The sequence below is a fragment of the Gavialis gangeticus genome, unplaced genomic scaffold, assembly GCF_001723915.1.
Source record: "Gavialis gangeticus isolate Ggan-Ray unplaced genomic scaffold, GavGan_comp1, whole genome shotgun sequence".
In the NCBI taxonomy this organism is placed as follows: domain Eukaryota; kingdom Metazoa; phylum Chordata; order Crocodylia; family Gavialidae; genus Gavialis; species Gavialis gangeticus.
The window spans coordinates 32,446,716-32,470,161 of NW_017729004.1; the positions used below are offsets into that span (position 1 = coordinate 32,446,716).

The 23,446-nt window shown below is 38.2% G+C and overlaps 1 protein-coding gene across 1 annotated transcript in view; it reads left to right on the top strand.

Annotated features, from left to right (window-relative positions):
* NRP1 (neuropilin 1) overlaps nt 1–21,675 on the top strand; it is a 180,954-nt gene extending 159,279 nt beyond the window's left edge. Inside the window, exons 12-17 of the mRNA XM_019507950.1 lie at nt 2,542–2,601; nt 9,514–9,651; nt 13,738–14,009; nt 14,476–14,569; nt 16,851–16,907; nt 18,057–21,675. Coding sequence (XP_019363495.1) covers nt 2,542–2,601; nt 9,514–9,651; nt 13,738–14,009; nt 14,476–14,569; nt 16,851–16,907; nt 18,057–18,349 — 914 coding nt within the window. The 3' untranslated portion in view covers nt 18,350–21,675. The remainder of the gene's footprint in view (nt 1–2,541; nt 2,602–9,513; nt 9,652–13,737; nt 14,010–14,475; nt 14,570–16,850; nt 16,908–18,056) is intronic.
* The last annotated feature ends 1,771 nt before the right edge of the window (nt 21,676–23,446 follow it).

Consider the following 23,446-nt stretch of genomic DNA (forward strand, 5'->3'; position numbering starts at 1 on the left):
GAATTCAGATATCTTACCAGTGCTCACTTGCAAGGCTATGTCTCCACTCTGTTGGGTCAAGCTCAGTTAGCAGAGCTATATACCTGTAGTTATCAAACTTATTTTCAGACAAACTGAAACAAATTATTGTTGTGTTGCACCCCCTTGCATGCTCACCTTTATAAATATTTATGGCTTCCTATATCTATGAGATAAAATGAAGTTGAAATCTGGCATTCACTGACGAAGGTGACTATGGATAGATATCTGGCTGGGGTATTAAGATCCTAGCACTTGTTCCTGCCTAGGGCAGGGGGTCGGCCTTGATGATCTGTTCAGGTCCCTTCCAACCATAGAAACTATGAAACTATGGATAACCTTAGGTAAAAAGAAGGGGTTTTTTTGGAAGCAGACAAGTAGAACTTCCAAGAGTGAATGTAAAAAAACCTTCAGTCTCAGAACCTAGCTCCTTCTGAGCCTTCCCAGTATTTCCTGTAAATTCAGAATGCAACAAGGGAGTTTTTCTCAAAGTAAAAAAAAAAATAACCCCCCTTCTGAACAGGTATGATACTTCAGCCATAGTCCCTGCTTTTCAAATCAGAGATCCCAGATTATTTTAATTTTTTTATAAAATAGCCAAAGCAGTGAATTAGAAAAAGGATCTATTGTCTGGCTGTTAAACTATCTCAAAAAGTTTTTGATACTGGTAAATACTTCATGCATTTACTTTCTTACATATACATAATTCCAGAGCCAGTACAAAAAAAAATCTGGGGCCACTTATGGAGCAAATTAATTGAGCCTCCTAGTTGCAAGGTGCAGTACTTAGGGACATATTCTGTATGGCCTTTGTATGGCTATATAGTATACAGGGGAAATGAAAGGAGCACATGAGGACATTCCTTGTTCACTTATATTATTTCTAACAGTCCATTGAACACAGAAACTTCATTCCCATTTGTCTCCTGGGATGGGAGAAATATACACAATAGTCCCTGGCCAACTGAGTACATCACAAGGTGCAGTAAAACTATCCAAAAAAACCATTGCAGCCTTTTGTCTCTCCTAAGCACAGAATTCTTGGGGAAGAGAACCAATATCTCCTGATTCCAAGCCCTGTGCCCTATACCCATCGCACCACAATGCCTTTATATAAAGGAAATGATTATCTCAAGATGATTATTTTTTATTACTTCAATATGCTATCACCTAAAAATCCCAACTCATGTCAGGCCTTCACCATGGTAGGCACTGCACAGACACATTGTATCTTAAGTGAATTATAAATAACACAAATGTATGTAGACACATTTTAAATGATTTAAAACATTTTTCCCCAATGTAAAGAAGGAAATGCACTGGTTTTACATGTATCCCAGTAAGGGTACAGGACAGATGAAGAGGTGACTTTTTAGCTACTTCCCTTTATTAAGTTTATACTTTCACAAATGTATAAATAGCTGGCAGATTCTCTTCCTCAGTAGTATTTGCACCCATGTGAATATCAACATAACTTTGCCTAGTAAAACAGTCATAATTACACTGTAGGCCACGTATAGTTTTAACCACATATCTAGCAAATGTATTTGTTTATCCTACAGCTCCTTCATCAAACTGTCCATTAGATCATCCTCTCAGACATAAGACTGGGTATTTCTTTGCATTGGACCTCATCTTAATCATCCTTCTTCTAACACTTAAACTGCTTGTTTACCACTGAGAGAATGATTCTTTGGCTGATAAGCAGTAGCCTATGCCTTGGAACACAATTTTTCCTTTTTGTTTTTTGTTTCCTTTATCAATACGATGAAACATGTGAAGGCAAAGTGTCCACAATCCATCAGCAGTAAATAATGGAGTGCAGGAAGGAGCCAAGGCCCACGTGATCCAAGAATAAAACAAGCAATAGAAAGGTTCCCTTATCCCTTGGTCTGCATCACACAAGCAGGGTTTTTAGTACATCTCACTCTCATGGGCTGATGCAAATCCAAGGCAAATTCAAGCCCAAATCCTGTTGCATCTAGTCTACAGTTTGGTTGTGAACATTTCTCACAAGTTAACTATACAAAAATGCTGAAACATCCTGCAGTGGCAAGCATCAGACAGACTTATCTAATGGAGGTCTACTCGGTCTCTGACATGGGAGTCACTATAATATAGATGAATGAGTGCAGAGATGGTCATTGGGAAGTCCTAGATCCCACTCCTAATTCAACCACTTATTTCTTGTGTGACCTGCAGCAGTTCACTTCATCTTCACCATTTGTAGTGAAGACAGTCACTGTGGATGATAAGAGGTTTAATGAGTGATGACTTGTTAAGAGCTTTTAAGATGTAAAGCTCTACTGAAGTGCTGCTGATTATTTCTGTTAACTTCTTTTTTTGATAAAGGAAACCAAATCTTTAACCATAATAATTCTGTGTTTGTGCATGCCTGCTCACTTACGTGTCTAGCAGACAAACATGCACATAATATTTTACATGTATATTTAGGAACTGCCTAATGATTGCATTGTCTTTCTTTTTTGTTCCATATCTTATATCATGTGTGATATTTTTCAGGTGGTACTACAGTACTGACTACAGAAAAACCAACGATAACAGATACTACATTGCAGCCAGGTATGAAGAAAGATATTTTCTTGTTAAATACACAGTAAATTCGATACCCAGAATTCATGCCAAAGGTAAAAATAATGTATTGCAGCACTTCCTGGCTTTCTGTTTTCAAAAAAAGTCTCTGATGTAAACTCTGAGCATCTGGTCTCTAAACTCTATACAGTAAATATTTCATTCCTTTCATCCACATGTATATCCAGCAGAAAGCAAGATCTCATTTTTGCATCAGCAAATGCCAAATGGTGATAAAACTAAACTAAGTTAATCACACAGCACACTTTGTTTAAATGCAGCACATCTATGACACAAAGCATGTTTGCAAACTCCAGTGAAAAAACACACACGCATAGATTCACTATTTATATCCTGCAAGGTTTTGCAAAACTGAGACCAGCAAAGTTTGCCAGTTTTCTTCACCACAGAGTTGGTATGTTTACAATGTTGTTTTTTAGCAACCACTTCCCCAAATGGTGTTAAATAAACTGCTACCATCAATTTACACTGAGAGGAAAAGCACCATCATCAGCAGTGGGTTCTCTTCCCTTAATCAATACAATAGCTAACAGCTTTTAAAATCCTGAACTCGCTGCTTCCCAAGGCTTCCTCGGAGGTCTGCCGAGTTTTAATATCCTGTACAATTATAGGGAAAAGCCCCAAACTCCAAGGCTAGGGACAGACATTCAAAAAGCTGGAGCCTGAATTGATTCAATCTTTACAGGGTAGTCTAACCTACCTAAATTGAACCGATTTGCAAGTGAATAGACATTTAGGAAATGCAGTGACCCAGGCTAGCGCAAGGGGGCGCTAGAGTGCACGCTCAGCTGCATAGAAGCTGTGCTGGGGGGCCATGGCCAGCCCTGGCAGTAGCCTGAAGTGAACTGGCAGGGAGGGGGGTTAATTCCCCCCTCCCTGCCCCACCGGCTCAGATCCCAGCTGGCCATTTTGAAACTGGTTTATGTTCACTGAACTTATGTTCGGTTGCAGGGTTAAATCAGTTTCTGATCACTTAAACTGGTTTATGTGCAACTTCTGTCCCTAACCCCAAAATAAGTAGTTCTAAATGCTTTGTATTCAGAATTGTGAGGAGGTAAAGAGTTCAGCATTCAGTTACTCCCATTTCCTTTATTAAAGCCAAATCAGGCACAGTCTCACAGTAATTTATTAACAGGGTGTGTAAGTGCATATCAATGTTTCCTTAACAATATGCTACCATCAGGCTGCACTTCAAGCAAAAAGAATGTTACTAAGAATAAGAACGCTTCCTTATGAACACTGATGGTGTGGACCTGATTAATCAGTAACTTGACTTATCTTAGAGGTTGCTTTTGTTCTTAACCTCTCAGTTCCCATGCTGCAGAGATATAAATTTTCCCCACTTCAAAATTTGATTGCCTTGTCCTAGGAATTTGCTTAGTCAGCAATTATTATTCTGCCCATTGTTATAGTCAGGATGGACTCATGAGACAGACAGCTCTACTTGCTCCCTCCTGTACCACCACAGGAACAAGCAGCTTGTGAGAACTGGTCAGGGAAACTGTGATGCAACACTCAGATTGTTGCAGTTCTGCTGAAATCAAAATGCTTCAGAGAATCAGGTTGATTTTGACCAAAAACTCAATTTGGAGGGCAAAAAGTAGAAGGAAGTGGTGTTTCAGCATTTCCAAGACAAACTGTTTTGATTTTTCTTTTTGAAATGACTTTTTGTTTTGAATTTGGCTAAAATGAAGATTTTTTAAGATTAAATATTTTCTAAGCTTTGTAAATTAGAAAGAAAATTAATTGCAATAACTCTAAGCCCTACTTGAACCATACTTTCCATTCCCCACTTAGCTGCATGTGCAAGTTATGTTTATTCTTGTGGGACTGAGTGAACTGTCCAATCATATGACTGACTGCTTTTGGCAAGGGTCTTTCAGGATCTCCTCATTGTCTTCATTTAACTTCCCTCTTGCACCACCTTCTTGAGCCAGCTTTTTTCCTGCTATAAAGATAGATTCCTATGAGGTTCTCTCCAGAGTTTTCCAATGTTATTTCCCTACATTGTTCAGAGGAAGCCACTTGTGTCATTGGTCACTACTCCTTTTCAGGGAATAAAGGATAAGATCCAATCCCCAAATCCTGTTCTGTATGTGGCAGAACAGTGAGTGAACACAAAAATACTGGATTCTCTATTAAGGCACCATGCAAGATAGTTTTCCACTTTCTGAGCCACTGAAGTCACTGGCTACAAAAAGTGTAATTTAAACAAGTCTTGAAGCGATGCTGAATTACTGAGAAACCACTTAGGCTGCCACTTGACCCAGAACTGGGCAAATGGATTAGAACTACCTTTCTGCACTTGAACCAGTTGTGAGCCCATAGATTTAATCCTTAGTCCCTGCATGAGCTTATCTACAGAGGGATGTCAATGTTGATTGACGATGGTTATGAATTTTAAGTGGAACAGATATTCCTGATTAATTTCCTGTGTATATTTTATGTTTCCAGCTTAAGAGTACCTTATTCTGAATTATCTTAATTCACTTTGGAACTGAAATAGTTAATCAGGAATAAGTATCTGGAATTCATCTCTGTGTAGACAAATTCTAAATCAATGAAAATGTTGCCATTGATTTCCCTGGGGCCAAGTCCTAAGAACATTAGAAAGAATAATTATGTCAAAATAACAAAAATGTTTCAAGGTTTGAAAATTCTTAGGTGAGACTCTATATTGTTCCCCAAATCTGAAAAGTGTCCAGCTACCTTGACATCTAATATATTATTAACAAACCTGCCTGTCAAGGTAACTACCTGTCAGGAGTCAATTCTATTCCTCACCAATATAGCTCTTTTTAAATAACTTACTTGCAATGGTAAGGAATTGATTTTTAAAATGAGGTGAAATGCTCAGCTCTTACCTACCGACATGTAGACTTAGCTACATTATATGCTCTCAGTATATGTGCAAGGTCCAGGTAAATCAGAATGTTGAAGAAGGCAACTGTTTTGTTACTTACAACGCTTAATGCCTGGTTTAAGAAAAAATATAATTCAGGAACCCTGGCGCTAAGATCTATTATACGAAATAATTATATGATATATATAGGGTCTAATTATCATTTAGAATGGGTAGTTATACATTCCTAAAGTAGGGTAAAGGAACCTCAAGATATCTGTAAATATAAGTTGCTTTCATTTTAAGGCGACTGTACACTGACAGTAGTATAAAAGGCCTGGGTGTAAATAAGAATTAGTCCCAATATGTGCACTTTGAAGCAGTACAGTTATTTGGTCATTTTCCATTTTAATGTTCCTACATCTTTAAGTAGTAGCATCATATGCAGTTTCCTTAGAAGCCTAAACACCATCATGCTCCTTCTCTTCTCTAGTTGGCAGAGCTGCACAAATCTGTCAAAGACTGTGGGCAGGAAAGATTAATAGGCTTGCAAGAAATTCACCCAACTAGATTTTCAAATGACTTACTTATCCATGTGCAACATTAATGATTCCAGCTGGGAACAAGATGTAGCCAAGAGGCACAGCTGTTGTCTACTTGCAGAGAAGATAAATCTCTCCCCGTTGCATGAGCCCCCATATTTTTAGTGTCATATGGTTTTTGTCTCACATTGGCCATTGATTCTAACAGAAACAGTCTAAGATTCAGTTGCCTTCCTTGCTGTCAATACAAACGAACTTGGAGATGGCTTAAATATTCACTGGAGGATCACCCTGGTATAAGGAGAACTTACACTGTTATAGAGACCAAACAACAGCTCCTCTATTTATTTCCTTCTAGCTGGCAAACTAAGGTGCATGGACATACAAAATGAGGGTATGACTACAGCTACTGTTTCAACCCCTTGTGATCTTTGGTAGGGTAATTTAGAGCAGGTTTTGAACTGTTCTATCTTATATTAGGGGTCAGGTGACACAACTTTTCCAGGGATCACAAAAAAAACCTAGGAGATGTATGCTTCAGCCAAATGGTCAAAAGCCTATTTTTTTTCTTTTAGGGCCCTGAAGCCCCTAATTGATTTTTGGCAAGGTAGATGTGATATCTTTTATTAGACCAACTAGATAGTTGGAAGAAAGTTCTTTGCAAGCTTTCAGGCACAAACACTTTTTATCAGGCATTGGGGACACTCTGCTGTTGTTATGAGTTCTCCACGGTGGAAAAGAAGCTAAAGTAATTTGTGCTGCCCATTTTGCCACATCTCCTTTGAGTTGTTCTCTCAGCATCTGAAATATCTACCTGCCTGCTGCTGTTTTTCTGAAGTATACATTAGCAATAGAAGATTTTTTGAGGAAACAAACAGGGTTCAAGGAATGCTTTAAGTAATGGAGTACATATAGTGAGCCAAACTTTACTCACTTCACGCACATGAGGCATCATTTTAACTTTAATGGGACCATTTTGTACGTTGAGATATTTGACCCATTACCATCAATAGGATTACTCCTGAAGAAGCATGTTTTTGTCTAAAATCATAGTATATCAAAGCTTAGGAACACTTCTGAATCAGACTTATAATCCATCCAGTCCAGTACAGTACCATCAGTGGATGATACCAAATACGTCAACATTAGGCAGAAACAGGTATTACCTCCCATGAAAGTAAAGTGTCATTTAAATCTCTACCTACAGAGATTTCTTAAACCCCAAAGCACAAGGTGTTGCTTCACTTCCCGTACTTCTTTAGTATTACTACTATAATTCAGGATATTCTTATTATCCTTTTAAATGTTCAATCTATTTTTAGATGTTCTTAGGTTTTTGGCTTGAATGGCATTCTGTGGCAGTAAGTTTCAAACGTGTTATGTGAGGAAGTGTTCACAGTTTTCATAATAAAATTCCTAGTCTTTCTTCTGAAGCATTCCTGCTGGCTCATTCAGAACCATGTGCATACATGTGTATGTATAACTGTATTTGTGTATGTATGGTGTCCCTGTTATTTGTCTCCTTTCTAAGGAAAACTTTTTTTTTGCTATTTGTGCTCATTAATATGGTGCAATGTCTGCCAATCAATGTAATGTGCATATCACAGTTCTCCTGTACTGGGTTTGTAGACTGTTAAGGGTTATCACAGACTTCGCATCACAAACTTTGCAATCCTTTTGGGGGCAAATAAGATTAATGGTGTATCAGGTTCTTCCTATAGTGCTTTTTTTATAAATAGGTCCATAGCTATGATATTAGAGCAGGGGCGGGCAATTATTTTGGAAGGAGGGCTGCTTACTGAGTTTTGGCAAGCCATCAAGGGCTGCATGACAGGCAGCCAGGGGCAGATAAATACTAATTTTCTAAAATTTTTAGGGGCCCCACAGGCCAGATAGAATGGCCTGGAGGGCCGCATCTGGCCCATGGGCTGCATTTTGCCCACCCCTGTATTAGAGTCTGGCAATATAACTCTGTCTAGATGTTCTTAGGTGTAAAGGGATATTTTTCACGAACTTAATAATCTTTCTTTAAAAACCTCCCTTCAAAGAGAAACCTTAATGAATTTCATATTGCAGAGTTTCTTACTCATTCTTTCTTCTATGACAAATAGTCTTCCTGGTCTGTGGAAAAGCTGGGAGTTTTGCTCCATCAAACTTTTGAAGCCCCAAGGTCCAGGGTTATATAATCCAGGGATCCAGAGGAAGTATGGGAAATCTACACAGTTCTGCCCTTACCTCCCAAGCCCTGCAGCCCCTAGGAGAGCATGCCGTACAGGAGTTATGTTCCAGTTTCCCTCAACAGAAATTGCCATCTCTGCCTATCCATTCTTCACCCACAATAAAAAGAGGAAATACTGGAATAGAGTGAGTTGTCAGAAAGAAGAATGCAAAAGAGCAGAAGTCCTATCCAAAACTGATACTGATGAGAGCATGGGGCCCATTGTTTTTGGTCTTTACCCATACAAAACTCTCATTCGAAGTTAATGAAAGTCTTTCCTTGATAAGGACTGAGAAATGACTGATTAATGATTTCAGAAGGTAATGCCTTGAGCAGTCACAGTATTGCACTGGGGACAGGGAATGGAGATTGTGTTAATGGAGTGGTCATTGCTTAAGGTGAACCCTTTCTTCCAAGAGTTCATATGGATGGGAATGGAGTATAACAGATTTTGAAACAGGTTTTAGAATCCACGAATACAAAGAAATCTGCCCTGTATAATCTTTCCATTCAAATACCAAGTTCAACTGAAAAAAATAAACTACTTGGTCTTAAACCTTTGGGCAGAATTGAAGAGAAGCTTGAAAACAAAATATGATCTCATCCTGTCCATAATACCAGACTTCCCTTGCTTTACATGTAGCTTGTTTTGAAGCTTATTTTGAGTTGAATTGGCAATGGGCCACATTTGTCTCTTCCCATTTTCAGTTTGCTCATTTCAATGCTGCCATCTTGTGGGCCATCTTAACTGCCTGAAACATGCTGATACAATATTTTACTAAATCTGTAGGCTGTGATTGAGAAAAAGTTCTTTCTTACAAAGATCCATTGGTCCTTGCAGTAGGGTTTTGAACTTGCCTTTGCGCTAACCTAAACATTACTGTGAGCTCTTACATATAGGGAAACAATAGAGTATGAAAAAATATGAACAATTAGCAAAAGATTCTGACAGCTGGGACAGTGTTCCTCTTTTAGGAACAGGTTTTCAATAAAAGTTATCTAAAAAGGTCTGAAAAACAGAGAAGTGTATCAGCTTACAGAAAAGTCACACAGTCTGACTTATACAACCAGAAGAGAGATATGGCTAAAGCAGCTATTGGAAATCATTTGATACTTCAGCTATACCTTGCAATCCTGATCTGTAGGGGCTTCTCAGAATTTCAAGTAGAAATAGCTACTTCCATCATCTGATCTAGACAGTTTGTGGTGGTGGTGATTTAATACAAATTGTAATTTACATGCATAATGGCATTCTTCCTCCTTACTTCCCTCTGTTCCAGAGTTGCCAGCATATGATTTCAGCTGTGGATTTGGCCGGGGATCTCACAAGACTTTCTGCCACTGGGAACATGACAGTCAAGTAGACTTAAAGTGGGCAGTCCTCACTAGCAAAACTGGACCTATTCAAGATCACACAGGTAATCATGAGTTCATGATTAAGCCAACTTAAAAGGGAAGGGTCATTTTGTATAATTCCAAAGGCTTCTCCAGAAATTCAGACTTTGCTATATCAAGTAAAGTCACCTACATTATAACATACATATTTTTAAGAAGATAGTGCCTAATTACAGTCACCTGAATGTGTTACTGCCTCTGAGGAAGTATACTTTTTGACAGGAATGAACAGTATTCCCTACTCCTAACCCATTCCCTACTCCTAGCCAATTCTGTCCCCAGTTAGTAAATGTGGAGTACTATGGGGCAATAAGACTTTCAGATGTCCAGAGACCTTTCAATCCTGCCACTCAGCTTATGATCACTATTTAGTGAGATATATAATTATGAATGAAGCCCTGTATTTTCTTGTTAAGTTATGGGTATAGTCTGCCAACGAACAATGTGTAAACTGCTGTTGTAACTTCCAAGACTTCTTTAAACATTCATCTTCCTCAAACACTAGTTGGAGATTCTAGGTATTCCCTTGCCCACCCATGGTTCTTCTACAAATAACATCTCAAGAAACTGATTGGCTGGGCTTTTTTCCCAGAAGTGCTGCCCAACTCATGCTTGACCTTTTTCCCCAGAAGTGCTGCCCAATTCATGCTTCAGCACAATAAAGCAACAAATAGAAAGAAAGGACATTTCAAGACCTGGACACCTCTAGTTTTAACATTCTTTTTTTCATACATGTAGATTAATCAAATGTGCTACAAATGACTTCCCCCTTTTCACTTCTGCAGCCCCTTTGCTTAATGAGAATGACAAGGAAATTAGATAAAATTGGACTTCTTAAATTCTGAGACACTTTCAATTGAATCTTACGACAAGCACAGCAGTTTCAGAAAAAAACTTAAAATACTTTGACTATAAATGGCACTGTACAAATAAATGGCATCAAATTAACTAAATGCAGTTAGCTGAAAGGAAGGCTGTAATGGTGGAAAAATTGATGTAAAGTAATGTGAAATGGCTCAGTAGGATCTGACATTGAAAGGAGGTTAAAAGCTGTGTTAGCCAGAGACTGACAAAACCTAAAAGGCATGCATAAGTAAAGCTCTAATTAAGACAATGAAGACAGAGTTCCTGACCCAGAACGCCAATAATATTCTGAAAATGAGAGAGATCTGCACTTTGCTACCAAAGAATATTATGAGGAAGAACTTGTCTTCAATCAAGAGCTAAAGAAATTATATTCCTTGAAGAGATTTTATTGCTGCCACTGGACTCTGATATGGTAAAGGACTTATTCTTTCCAGTAGCTGTAGCCTTGATAAGTTTTTAAGGCAGTGTCTTAAAGCCTTACTCCTCCCTCCCACTGCAACACACAACGGTTTCCGAATTTCCTGTGATTCTTAGGTGGCCTTCCCCTCCCCACTGCCTCATTTGCCACCCACCCAGCAGCAGGTACAAAATAAGTATTATGGCAGACTACTAGTAATCTGAAAGGAAATGCAATGATCAACAAGCCAACCAGTGCCTGAGGTCACTGAAGTTAGGCAATTGCTGTCCAAGAGCACCTTTTATACTATGGAGGTGCAACACTTATTTTTAGTCACATTCAGTTCTCGTTTACACTTGAGTAAATCCCTACAAAATAATTTTCATTCTAACAGTCTCCTCCCTGAAGCAATCATTAAGACACTAGGCAAGCTTTACAAAATATGCATATGACTCAAGGTTCAACTGGGAAAATCTTTGCACCACCATGTATATCTGGACTGATATGTCTTGCAACTACATCAGTAATCCTTATTCTTCAGTCACCATCTGGATGTTCTCCCTATCATCTGTTGGGCATATTTATACATGTTTGTCATCAGATGAACAACAGAGAGTGATGTAAGAACATGAAGGCATGGAAACCTTAGCTGGAGAAGATGAAGAAAGTTTTACTGCAGTAAGACAGAAACAATCATAATAAATAGTTTGTGCTCCCCAGAGCTGTAACAACACAGCTGGGCATCCAGCACAGCTTCATTGTGGAGGGGGATGCTCCAGTTGCCCTGCCCTACTTATGCTACTGGTGCTTCCATAATCTTACCTTACCTTTTTCCTCCTGTCTTTTCTTTTGTTTAAACGTTGAATATGACTGTTGCTGGGTAATTTAGAATTTCACTGATACCTGATTTCTTGGTAAGCTTTGTGTTCTGACATCTGGTTCTTTGGCAGGAATTTATTCTACACATTTAAGATTCTTAGCTTGTGTAAACTGACCCAGGTCCAGTGAGTCTGGGGGAGAATTACTTCATTGAGCATAGGACCCAGGCATACAACTGAGTATTTAGAGTATGAATGTCTCACTGTTGGATGGAAATAAAAAATATCACAAGAGACAGTCTGGTGTTAGCCTGTCATCAAAATTGATTAAAATGTCCATTCTTCTCTTCTAACTTGATTATGACTCAGATTTTCAAAGGAACCTACATAAATTCAGTGCCCAAATCCCAGTGTATCAGCTTCTTGTACTCTTTGGAAAACCTGATCCATAATTTTGAGAGTGTCTCAAAAATATATTATGCCAACTTTATCCTTTAAGACACAGTGACCAACCTGTGGCATGAGTGCCACAAGTGGCACAGGGAGGCTCTGTGTGGCACACAGCAGAACAGGGAAGGAAAAGGCAGCACAGTGTCATATAGGACAGAGAGCAAGAGCCAGAGCAGCAGATTGGGCAGGGGAAGGGGGTTGGAATAGCACTCTGGGAGGATGAGAGGTTAATTTGCAGCTCACGTACCAAAAAGTTTGTTCCCCACGGCCTTAAGATAATGAAGTGACCCTGGGGATGCTTTAATTGATAAATTAATTATGGCAATATATTTTTATTGAGAAACAGTTCAACCACACTCAGTGTGTTTCAGACCCTGATCTCTAAACGTGGCTGTGTAAAATCATTTTATTCTTGTATGGTTATTCCTAACAGAAAATAAAATAAAATACAGTAAAGTATTTAAAAGCAGATTTAAAATAGCCTTTCACAGAAAAATGTAGAGTAGGCCAAGGGCGTACTTGGTAGCCGTGTTGGTCTGAGACAAAAAGACATACACAAAACTAGAACTCTTGGTTCCAAAATGGTACCTTTTATTTGACCAACTGGAAAATGGCAAGAAAATTGTCCTTTTCTGCAAGCTTTCGGGATCAAAGTCCCTTCATCAGGCTCTGGGAAAAGTGTAGATGGTACAAGATGGTAAAAAGTCCCCATAGGTAGGAAATAAACTTAATTTTTGCACAGAGGGAGCTGAAGATGGAAGTCTGTCCCTCTGGGTCCATGAGAGTGTCTTGAGAGAGCTGTGTTGAGTAGCTCTTTGATGTGTTGAGCAGGTAGAATTCTTTCCCTGGAGGTGTCAGATGGCAGGCAGGGAGCCAAAAAAACTTCCTTGTTCTTCTGCAATGAAGTTTAAAATCAATGAGTAGGCCAAGGCGTATTTATATACCTATTATTTATTTATTTATTTATTTATATAATGAGCTAGCAGGAAATGATTAACTTGGGAATTCTTAGGAAACATACATTAATATCATCTCTTTTTTGTTGTAACTCACCATAGTGATTTTTTAAAAATTTGCCAGGATGGAGAAGCCTAATTATGAACCAAATCATAGTACTGTGGCTGATGTTCACTATGACATGCAAAGCTCACTTGCAGTTGCTCAGAAATGGAGATTCACCATGTGCATTATGATGTCTGCTCTAGTTTTCAATATGTCCCTACTAAAGAGAGACATCCATGGTGCATCAGGCTAGATTATAGATTCATAGATGCTAGGGTCAGAAGGGACTTCAGTGGATCATTGAGTCCAACCCCCTGCCTATTGCAGAAAAAAGTGCTGGGGTCATGTGACTCCAACCAGGTGCTTGTCCAGTCTCTTCCTGAAGACCCCCAAGTTGGTGGTGATCTCCCCTACATTTCCTTAGAATTCCCAAGTTAATCATTTCCTGCTAGCTCATTAGTGAAGCTTCTGACATATACATCTGGAAGAGTATAGAATGATTCTGAAGTGTTTTTTAGATTAATGAAAAGTAAAAGTTGGTCATTCTTTCTAACACAGTATTAATGTCACAGCAGGAGATGGCAATTTCATTTACTCACAAGCTGACGAAAGCCAGAAAGGAAAGGTCGCACGGCTGCTAAGCCCTGTGATTTACTCGCAGAACTCGGCACACTGTATGACATTCTGGTATCATATGTCTGGCCCCCATGTTGGCACCCTGAAGATCAAACTGAGATACCAAAAGCCAGATGATTATGATCAAGATCTGTGGACACTGAGTGGACACCAGGGGAACTGCTGGAAGGAAGGACGTGTTCTTCTTCACAAGTCTATGAAACATTATCAAGTAAGATCAGTCAGCCTTGCTTTGGATCCACAGAGTCAAGGTCTAAGAGATTTTGCTGGCTGTATTTTATAGGCCACTGTAGAAAATGTCAATGGACAATTTTGTACACAATATTATATACCTGTATGTGGAATGCTGTTGCCATGACAGTAAATAACAGCAGCATATTTCATGGTATTCCAGTGACAGCAATATAAGCAATTTGTTGGAGAAGGTCAGAAAAACTACTTTACAAATCATTTCTCATATGTCCAAATGTTGCACTTGCACTGCAGCTATTATTGATAATGTAAAAATCTTTAGAAAAGTTGTCAAATTATTGAATCAACATTGGCATGTGACCAGTATTGATTGATAACAAGCCAAGTATGCACATCTGACACCATGTGAACTTAAGTTGCATGTTTATTTTAAAAAGTCTCTATTATTAGCAATAAAAGAATGTAAACTTACAACATTTTTCCAGGTGGTCATTGAGGGAGAAATTGGAAAAGGAACTGGAGGAATTGCTGTCGATGACATTAATATTGACAACCGCATTGCACAAGAGGATTGCCGAAGTAAGTATGAATAGCAAGAAACCACTAAAAAGTCCCAGCCAAAATATGATTCATTCTGCTCTAGTCACTGTTGCTTTGTTGAGAAAGGGTCATATTATGCTATTATTTATTAATATTAGTGAGAGTTTTTCCACCCTGAACCATGATCCAGCTCACTGCTTGAGTCTTTCCCCAGTTAAAACTTGCAGTTAAGTCAAGGACTACAGACTGGGGCCAACATTCAATTTCTAAAGATCCCATTAAGGATATGTCTACAGAGCATAAAACAGCACCATGTTGAGATATCCAGGCTATATCTGACTGAACTTTCTCCAAAACCAGAAGCAAGTACAGCCACCTCCCTAGATCCCAGAAGCTGACTTGGTGCTATACCAACTTACTCAGAGCTAGCACACATCTCTCTACATGGCATTGCATTGCACCATAGACATAACCCAAATTGTATCTGCTTTGCCCTAAAACACTGTCCACAGCTGGCAGTAGGTGTGGTGTTAGTGTTGGAGCAAATAAAGGAGACTAGTTATATTTCTAATCTTCTGTATGACATCATCTTGAATGAAGTCATTTCTACAATACCAACTGCTAACTAAGAACAACATCCCAAGGTAAGATTAATCATGTAGTCACAGAAAATAGAAATTAAGAGACTTTTTAGATCATCGTGTTTCTAAGTTTTTTAGTCCTTTTGTATCATGTCTTTGTTTTAATTGATGCTCAAAATGCTAACCAGCTTAGTAAAATCAGTCAGTATCTCTGACTAGTTGTTTAGTCCCTCTGCTAGACTATCAGTGGAAATATTATAGAAGATATACAAATAGTGATCCGTGTTCCACTTCACTGATCACCTTCCCAAAAACTTGACATCTTAATCACTACCTTTTATTTATGGTCTCTTAGTTTGTATCCTATCTACACCAACATAATTTATCATTGAGATAAGATTTTGCAAAGCACTTTCAAATGTTTTATGAAAATCCAGATGTATTATAAAAGCTTTTGCCTCTTTCACCTGCTGTTTTATAATTCTGCAATGGTTGTGACAGCTTTTTTCTAATGATCAGCTTCTAAAGATGGGGTGTATTCTGCAGCATAAGAACATGGCATGTTCAGCTGCTCAGTAGAAAAGCTGAGTACTTATGAGAGACTTGTGAGCATCTGGACACAGAACAGTCCCTATTTACTGTATTCAGTGATGATCCTATGTACAGCACATACTGCTGTTAATCTGGCAGCAATCTCAGGAAAAAAAGTGTTGTGCTGTCTGTCCTTGGGTTAAAAAGCCCTTGGCAATGACCCCATCACAGGAAGTGAGAATGGAACCAGGATGTTCATTACAAACTCATACCATCTGAGTTAACAGTATAATTCTAGCCTATGTGTCCATTAGCTGCTAGAGTGGGGCTTAATAAACTTCGGCAGCACGTTACACAGATTTTAGACAGATCCAATCTGGTTACATAGTCTAGGGTGGAGGTGGATTTGAGGAGACTGTACATTCTCTATAAACCTTAGGATCCAGCCCTGTGGAGGACAATGCACACACAGCAACCCCGCCACCGTGAAGCAGAATGCTAGAACCATAATGCTAAGCTGCAGTGTGGCTGGCCCCTCTCTCACACCGCTGCCTAGCTAGGAGAATAATTTTCTACTTACTCCACACACTTCCTAAGCACCTGGCTCACTTATTCAGGCTGGATGCTAGTTGAAGGATTTGGGCCTTGGAGTTCAAATCAATTACAATTTATTTATTTACATATAAATAGAGCAGGAAGGCTGACAACAGACAGAGCCAAGTGGAGAGCACTTGTCCATCGTGTCACTAACCCTCTTGACAAGCATGACACTTGATTGATTGTTCAAATCAAAGACCCAATCGTGCAACCCTTACTCACACAAGTAGTCCTTACTCAGAAAAGTAGCTCCCACTGGAGCCAGTAGAACTATTCTTGTGATTAAATACTTTGCTGATGAAGGGTTGAAGAATTGGGCTTCAAAATTGTAAATACAGTGAATGAGATGCTAATTTCTCATACTGATTTCTCTTTCCCAGACATGGAAAACCCCTGCTGATAACTCTAACACTGTGCCAAGATTGGGTGGAGGGGAATTTTTAAACCTTTTTTTCTGTTAATTTTCAGAGCCCATCGTAATGAACGGCTCTGTCAAGCTGACATAATGATGCTCTAACATAGAAAAATCTGCTATCCCATTATTGCCAGCACGATAGTCAATCAGTGTTTGTAACCCTAATAATCAATGTCAATTCTCTTTGCTTCATTAGAATCAACTGATGTGGAGAAGGAAATAGATGAAGAAGACCCAGAAAGTAATCAAACAGGTAAAAGCAATCTTATTATTAAAATGGAATATATTAGACAGCATATTTTCATGTACATTTGGGAACTCTGTAATCCATTTTTGTTAAGTGCTGTAATCATGGATGATACTGAATGTTTCCGATTTTTTTTTATTATATAAATTATAATATATATGACATTTAAGGCAGCTTTAAATAAAAGTCCATGAAATCATGCAGAAGCATGAAAGCTATGCACTTCTATACTAAATCTCACAATAGAATCTGCTTGATTAGAGTTTTCTTATCTAAAGTTAATTTCCTTTGTTGAAAAAATCCTATCATATCTCATAATTTATGTTGCCTACAGTATCTAGGTAATTAGGCCAAAAACTCTCCCAGCTAATCATTTCTCACACTGCACTGAAAATGTCCCATTAGGGGCAATCTACCAAAATACTGTGGTTTTTTTCCCCCAGCAATAGAATAATAGTTGTAAATGTAGCATTAAATGCATCCTATTATCCTGATTTTCCTTTTTTCAAACAAAGAGCTTAGACATGCCTCTGCTGAAGTCAGTGGCAATGCTTTTTTTTTCCAAGTTCTCTCTCAGTTTTAATTACAAAATTAGCAGGATTTTTATGGTCATCCATCATCATATCTCTATCATAAATCCAGAAAGGTTCTGGGAAACCATGATGACATGAGGAGACAAAACACTCCTTTTCCAGCATTCACATCCCAGGGACTAATTCTTGTCTATTGAAGTTAAAAGAGTAAACCTGGTGCCAAATGGCTTTGAGGTCAAAATTGGTCTTTTGGTTTGTAAATGTTCCCATGTGGCTAAACTAAGTCTGTAGTCAAGTTATACAAAATGACAAAATACTGAACAAATGAACCCAGATGTATTCTACCTGCCTGCTGTATTATCTCAGGACTCACTTGAATCCCAAGCCAAAAGGATCAGATCAGTAATGACTTACAGCAAACCCAGAGGTAGGGGAAAACACATAATATTCAGTATCTGAGCAATTTTCTAGGTTTTAGCTATAAATTGTTTTTCCAGAGAGAAAAATAATGGAGAAACTTTTGTTAAAAACTAGACATTCTTCCTCCAAAACTCTAACTCAAATTAAAAATCAATTCTTACACTCAGTCCTAAAAATGTTGCAATTGTTTATTCCATTTCAGGATTTACTTCTTCGTATCCTGTAGAAAGGGATGAATATAACGATAACATCTCCAGGAAGCCAGGCAATGTGCTGAAGACCCTAGACCCTATTCTTATTACTATTATAGCCATGAGTGCATTGGGTGTGCTGTTAGGAGCCATCTGTGGAGTTGTTCTTTATTGTGCCTGTTGGCACAATGGGATGTCAGACAGGAACTTATCTGCACTGGAGAATTACAATTTTGAACTAGTGGACGGCGTTAAATTGAAAAAAGATAAACTAAACACACAGAGTTCTTACTCAGAAGCATGAAGGTATAAAGTAACTAAAGTGTCAGAGAATTGGAATGGAAGGACATGACTTGATTGTGCTGGGAACTGTTGATCTTTTACTGTACAGGCTGAAAAGTGCGTTGATGACACTGAGCCAGGCTTTTCTCAGGAGCTTCAATGGGTGTAACTGATAAACATGGACAACAATCTGTGTTAATCTGAATCATGTACAGTCTGCTTTTTCTGTTGGTTTCATTTGAAATAATCAAATGCTGGTGTTGAGACCAAGTATGATGACTTACAGTTCATTTTGTCTTTCTTTCTCTCCCTTTCTCTTGATTTTCTTTTATGGATAGATTTATTTTTACTGTGCAAAATCCAAGATGCTGTCACAAAGTGTATTCAGTGGGGTCCTTTTGATGGACATGCTGTCTGTAGCCTAGTGGCCAGAAAATAATCAGAGTAACAGCAAGTGGACTCCTGCACCTGTATTTGTGTATAATTGCTCGTGTTGTGCATAGGCAAAGAAGGTTAGGGTGTTTTTGAAAAGTACTGTAGCCTCAGTACCAATATGGTGTGTCAGCTCTGTTTACGAAGCAATACAGTCAAATTTTATTGATGTTTTTCAGTGTTGTACTAAACTTCGTGCTTGTGAATTCCATAAAAGAATATGTGCCATCATTAGACACAACTGGCAACTGAGTGTACTGCCTATAATCAAAACAAAAGTCCTTGGCACTGGCTAGTGTATGTCCTCTCAAGTGCCTTTTAGTTTGTACTGCTTCTCATTGTGTTAACATTAGCTACAACTCTGTTTCCCTCCAGTTAAAGCCCTTGTCTTTAATCATACTCTGGTGGCTCACTGACTAAGAGAGTATATTTTAGTGTAAGAAATAGCCTCCACAAGGCAAGGGCTAATCAGATTTGACAACTTGGCTCGAATGTTCTGCTTTCTGTATTTCAATTTCATGTCTGTTGACCCTTTTGTATAAAGCTGCAATATTCTCTTTTATTGTTCTTTCATATAGAATGTATTTTCAAATGTAAACTCTTTTCTCTCTCCTTCTCTTTCTCTCTGAGTAGATTGCATAAGCATTTGCCATTGTCAAGGAAAGAAAACTGCAGCTTTAACTTGCTGGTAATGGCAAAAGATTTTACTAGACTTGTGTTAAAAAATAAGGGAAAATTCTTAACTTTACCCTCCAAAGTCGAACTTTGGGTTTCTTGTTAACAGCATAAAGTGACAGTATCTTTTTTCCTTAAGTTATGAAAAATCTCTTTTACTTTTACCCAGATGCCTATTAATAGGTATTTACATTTAGGAAAATAATTAAGAATTTCCTTATTGAAAGATTGCCTTCGAAGATAGAAATGATCCTTTTCCCTCTACTTTCAACCAAGAGAGGGTTCTGTGGTCTCCTTGAGGTCTGTCTATTCATACTAATCAGGATCATATCCATGTTAATCAGAGTTATTCATGGGTATTGAGGGTAAAATAAGATCCTGAAATGTGCAGAGGACATAATGATTAAGGTCAGGTTATATCAAGGAAGCAATTTTAGTCTAGGTGCTTTTCTCACAGTTTACAAGAGAATAAACAATACTCTCCCTAGAGTATACAGCTTCCTTGTATGTTCACTTTGTGAAGTTAGTGATTGATACAGCTGGATGAATAATGTAAAAAAAAGGATTCACGAAGAATGAGCTTGACAACTGAAGTGCCAATTTCCAATTGTTTTTAAATAATTTATTGGCATAATAAATCAATGGCTTATGTAGCTGGTCCAACAAGGTAAGAAGTTAGCTATGGAGGGCACAACTGTGCTACCGTGAAGGGACCATGCAGGTAAGCAAAGACATTTAAAACCCACTCCTCCATCTCCTTCCTGGCATGACCGATCACCAGTTTTGGGGAAGATGGGAGAGCTGCTTTCCTAGGACCTCTTCCCTTCCCCTTTAGCAGATTGGTGGGGAGTGGATGAAGAGGGCAGGAAATAGAGAAGCTTAACTCCACATTTTCCACAATATACTAACAACTCCAGTAGAGTTAAGCGAACAAAAAGACACTGGGGCAAGTGAGAGCATGGAAAGAGCTGCAGTAATTTAATTCCTCCTTGGAGCAATGCTGAATCAGGGAAGATACAGTTTTTCTCCAAGGCTGCTCCCATAGGACACTATGCAGTATCTTCATGCAGAGATAAAACTAAATACAATCTCAATCCACCATATAACATCTTACGTGATAGCAGTAGTCAAAAAGTGAAAGATTTTTTACTAAGTCACAATGGAAAAAGCAAACTATTAGTTAATGATACTATGGACTCCTTCAAAACAATCTGAAAAGCTGGAATACCCTCAGAAGTCAGGTTTGAGGGTGAAATCCTGGCCTCCTTAACATAAACAGTAGAACTCTCAATGATGGCAGCAGAGCCTGGATTTTCAGTCATATGTACCTGATACCACAACCTGGCCACATTAGTAAGAAGACAGCTAGTGAATTATCCCAAAGAAGATTATTTTTACTGCACTTGTATCATAGTATCATAATTTAATTGCTTAGGGTCTGTTCTCCCTTAGATGAAAACATATTTATTCTATTAAACTGAATGGGAGCAACACACATGGGTTGCCTTTAAGAGGAAACCCTGGTGCATGGGCCTGATCTGAGGTTACTGAAGCTTTTCCACTGATTTCAGTGGATTTCAGATCAATGTCCATTCTTGGTCCAATTTAAATTTGGGGGGAAGCTTTTTTGCTTTTTTTAAAACAATTGATCGTAACAAATTAAAGAAAAAATATCTCCCTTACGGTCTTCAGGCATACAGAGCAATGAAGATTTGATTTCTCTGAAGGTAATGGAATGAAAATTGCCCTTCAATAAAGGAAAAATGATACTGCAACTTTACATTGAAAAGTATCTTGCACTGATAATTATATTTAAAAAAAATATGTTTATAAAGTTATTAATTTGTAAAGGCAGTGTTACAAAATGTTCAGTTTATATTGTTTTAGATTGTTTCATAATTTTTAAAGTGTAAAATAACATATTTTTTCTTTATTGAAAAACTATAAAAAAATCTTCTGTAGTAAAATGATTTCATTTTACTGGTATATTATTGCTTCATGTTTTGTACCATCATAAGATTTTGTGCAAATTTTTTTTACAGAAATTTTATTTTCTATGACAATATGACACTTGTAAACTGTTGTTTCAAAATGAACAGCGAAGCCTTAACTTTAAATGACATTTGTATTCTCAGACACGGAGTAGCATAAAAACACATAGAACTGAACTGTAATTTAAATTTCCAAACTATGACTACTACATTCCAAAGAAACAGTTGAATTAAACATTTTCATAAAATATCCCATACCTGATGCCTTTTATTATGCTTAGATGGATTGTTTTCAAGATAGTCTTTTTAAATTGTCTTTTTTAGTATCTTGTAAAAAGCACAATATTTTAATAGGGTCTAATTTGTTAGAAGAGAACCTTATTTTTAGAATAAAAAGATGACACACCATATTTTGTTAGATTCAGTCTGCCTCAAATTATCTTAAACTCATAGAGCCCTAGCCTGCAGCCATTATTCACATAAAAATGAAATACCCTCCCTTGCCAAGGGCAGCCCAAGAAATAGGCATCACTTCTTTGGTACATAAGCCATGTGCCGCCCTCTGAAGTCTAAGGCCTTGATTCATTTCTGAAGGTCAACCCAACAACCAGGCAGAGTTCTACAGGAGTCTGCTACCCTTACTAGAGATGCACAGTTTGGCTTGGTAGTACCAGGACATCTGGAATGACTGATCTAAATACAGCTGAGTTAATGTTGGAAGACCAGGCTCAACCTGGCTCTCAGAGCTCAAGCCTGCAATCATTCTGATGCTAACCTTCCACAAGCGTTACTGGGAGCACTGAGTACAAATTAGCCACTGGTATAGAGATAGCATCAAGTAGTTTTGCCTTAGACCAAGTTGCAAAGATTAACTAGGCTCTCTTGACTATACTAAATCATATTTCTTTTTAATTCTGATCCATCCATATTTTAAACAGCCTAAAAGCCTTCATTTTATTTAATAAATACTCATAAACCACTGCATTCATGCTCTTTATAGTCCTAGATTATATATTCATAGATATTTTTCCACACAGAAAGATAAGATAATCATTACTAATAATATTTGTGATTATAACAATTAATCAGAAAGTAACAAATTATCCACTTCCGAGGTAATAACATTTGTGAGTCACTATGTAAATGGAAAATGCTGCTTGCCACTACGTCTAGGTATAGCGTTGCTGTTTAAGTCACAGTTGCAGTTAGTTGCACAGTTGAATATTCGTGAATGGTGGTTAGCAGCATAATCAAAAACCCAGATTCCTTAATCATTTGTTTTATTTCATTTTTGTTTCAGTAATAACTAACCAACAGTCTCCTTGAGAGGGAAGCATGGCAAAAGTAATTTATGTACGGTGAAGGAGACATCTACAAAAGTCCAGAAAAAGTCATTCATAGGAAGTGGACAAAATGTTTCAAGTTCAATTAAAAAGAAATTTCTCTATCTTTAGTTTATAGGAAATTGATTAGCCTAGAAGATAAGGGATCTTGAACATGAAATACTGCAGGTCTTCCACACGATACATATGGGCTGAATCAAACTAACACACGGTGGTGCAATGTTCCCTTATAACCTGATCAGTTTTTGAGGAGCTCTGTAGAATTTAAGCTTTAATTCCTAACCCCTTCAGCCACAATTAAAACTTCCACATGCTAAACAGACAGAAAAATAGCAGCATTAGCTGAACCCATTCATGGTTAGAAGTCGTTAGTTCTGAAGGCCAAAGGGGACAATTTAACTCAAGTTAGACCCCCATGTCTTCAATGTTTCTTATTGGCTATTCATGTGGCTCACAGCTCAATGAACTGGCTGCTGAGGTGCCTATCACTCCCCCATACATCATATAGGGAACCTCCACTCAACACTGGGCAATGTATTCTGATAGGGCTGCATTTTCCCCTTGTTCCCCTCATTGCTTCCTCCCACTGCCACCACTGCTTCCACCACCACTGCTCCCCCACTGCCAATTGCCACTGCTGTCTGAGCTTGGCCAGGAATATTTGGAGCCCTGGCCCCA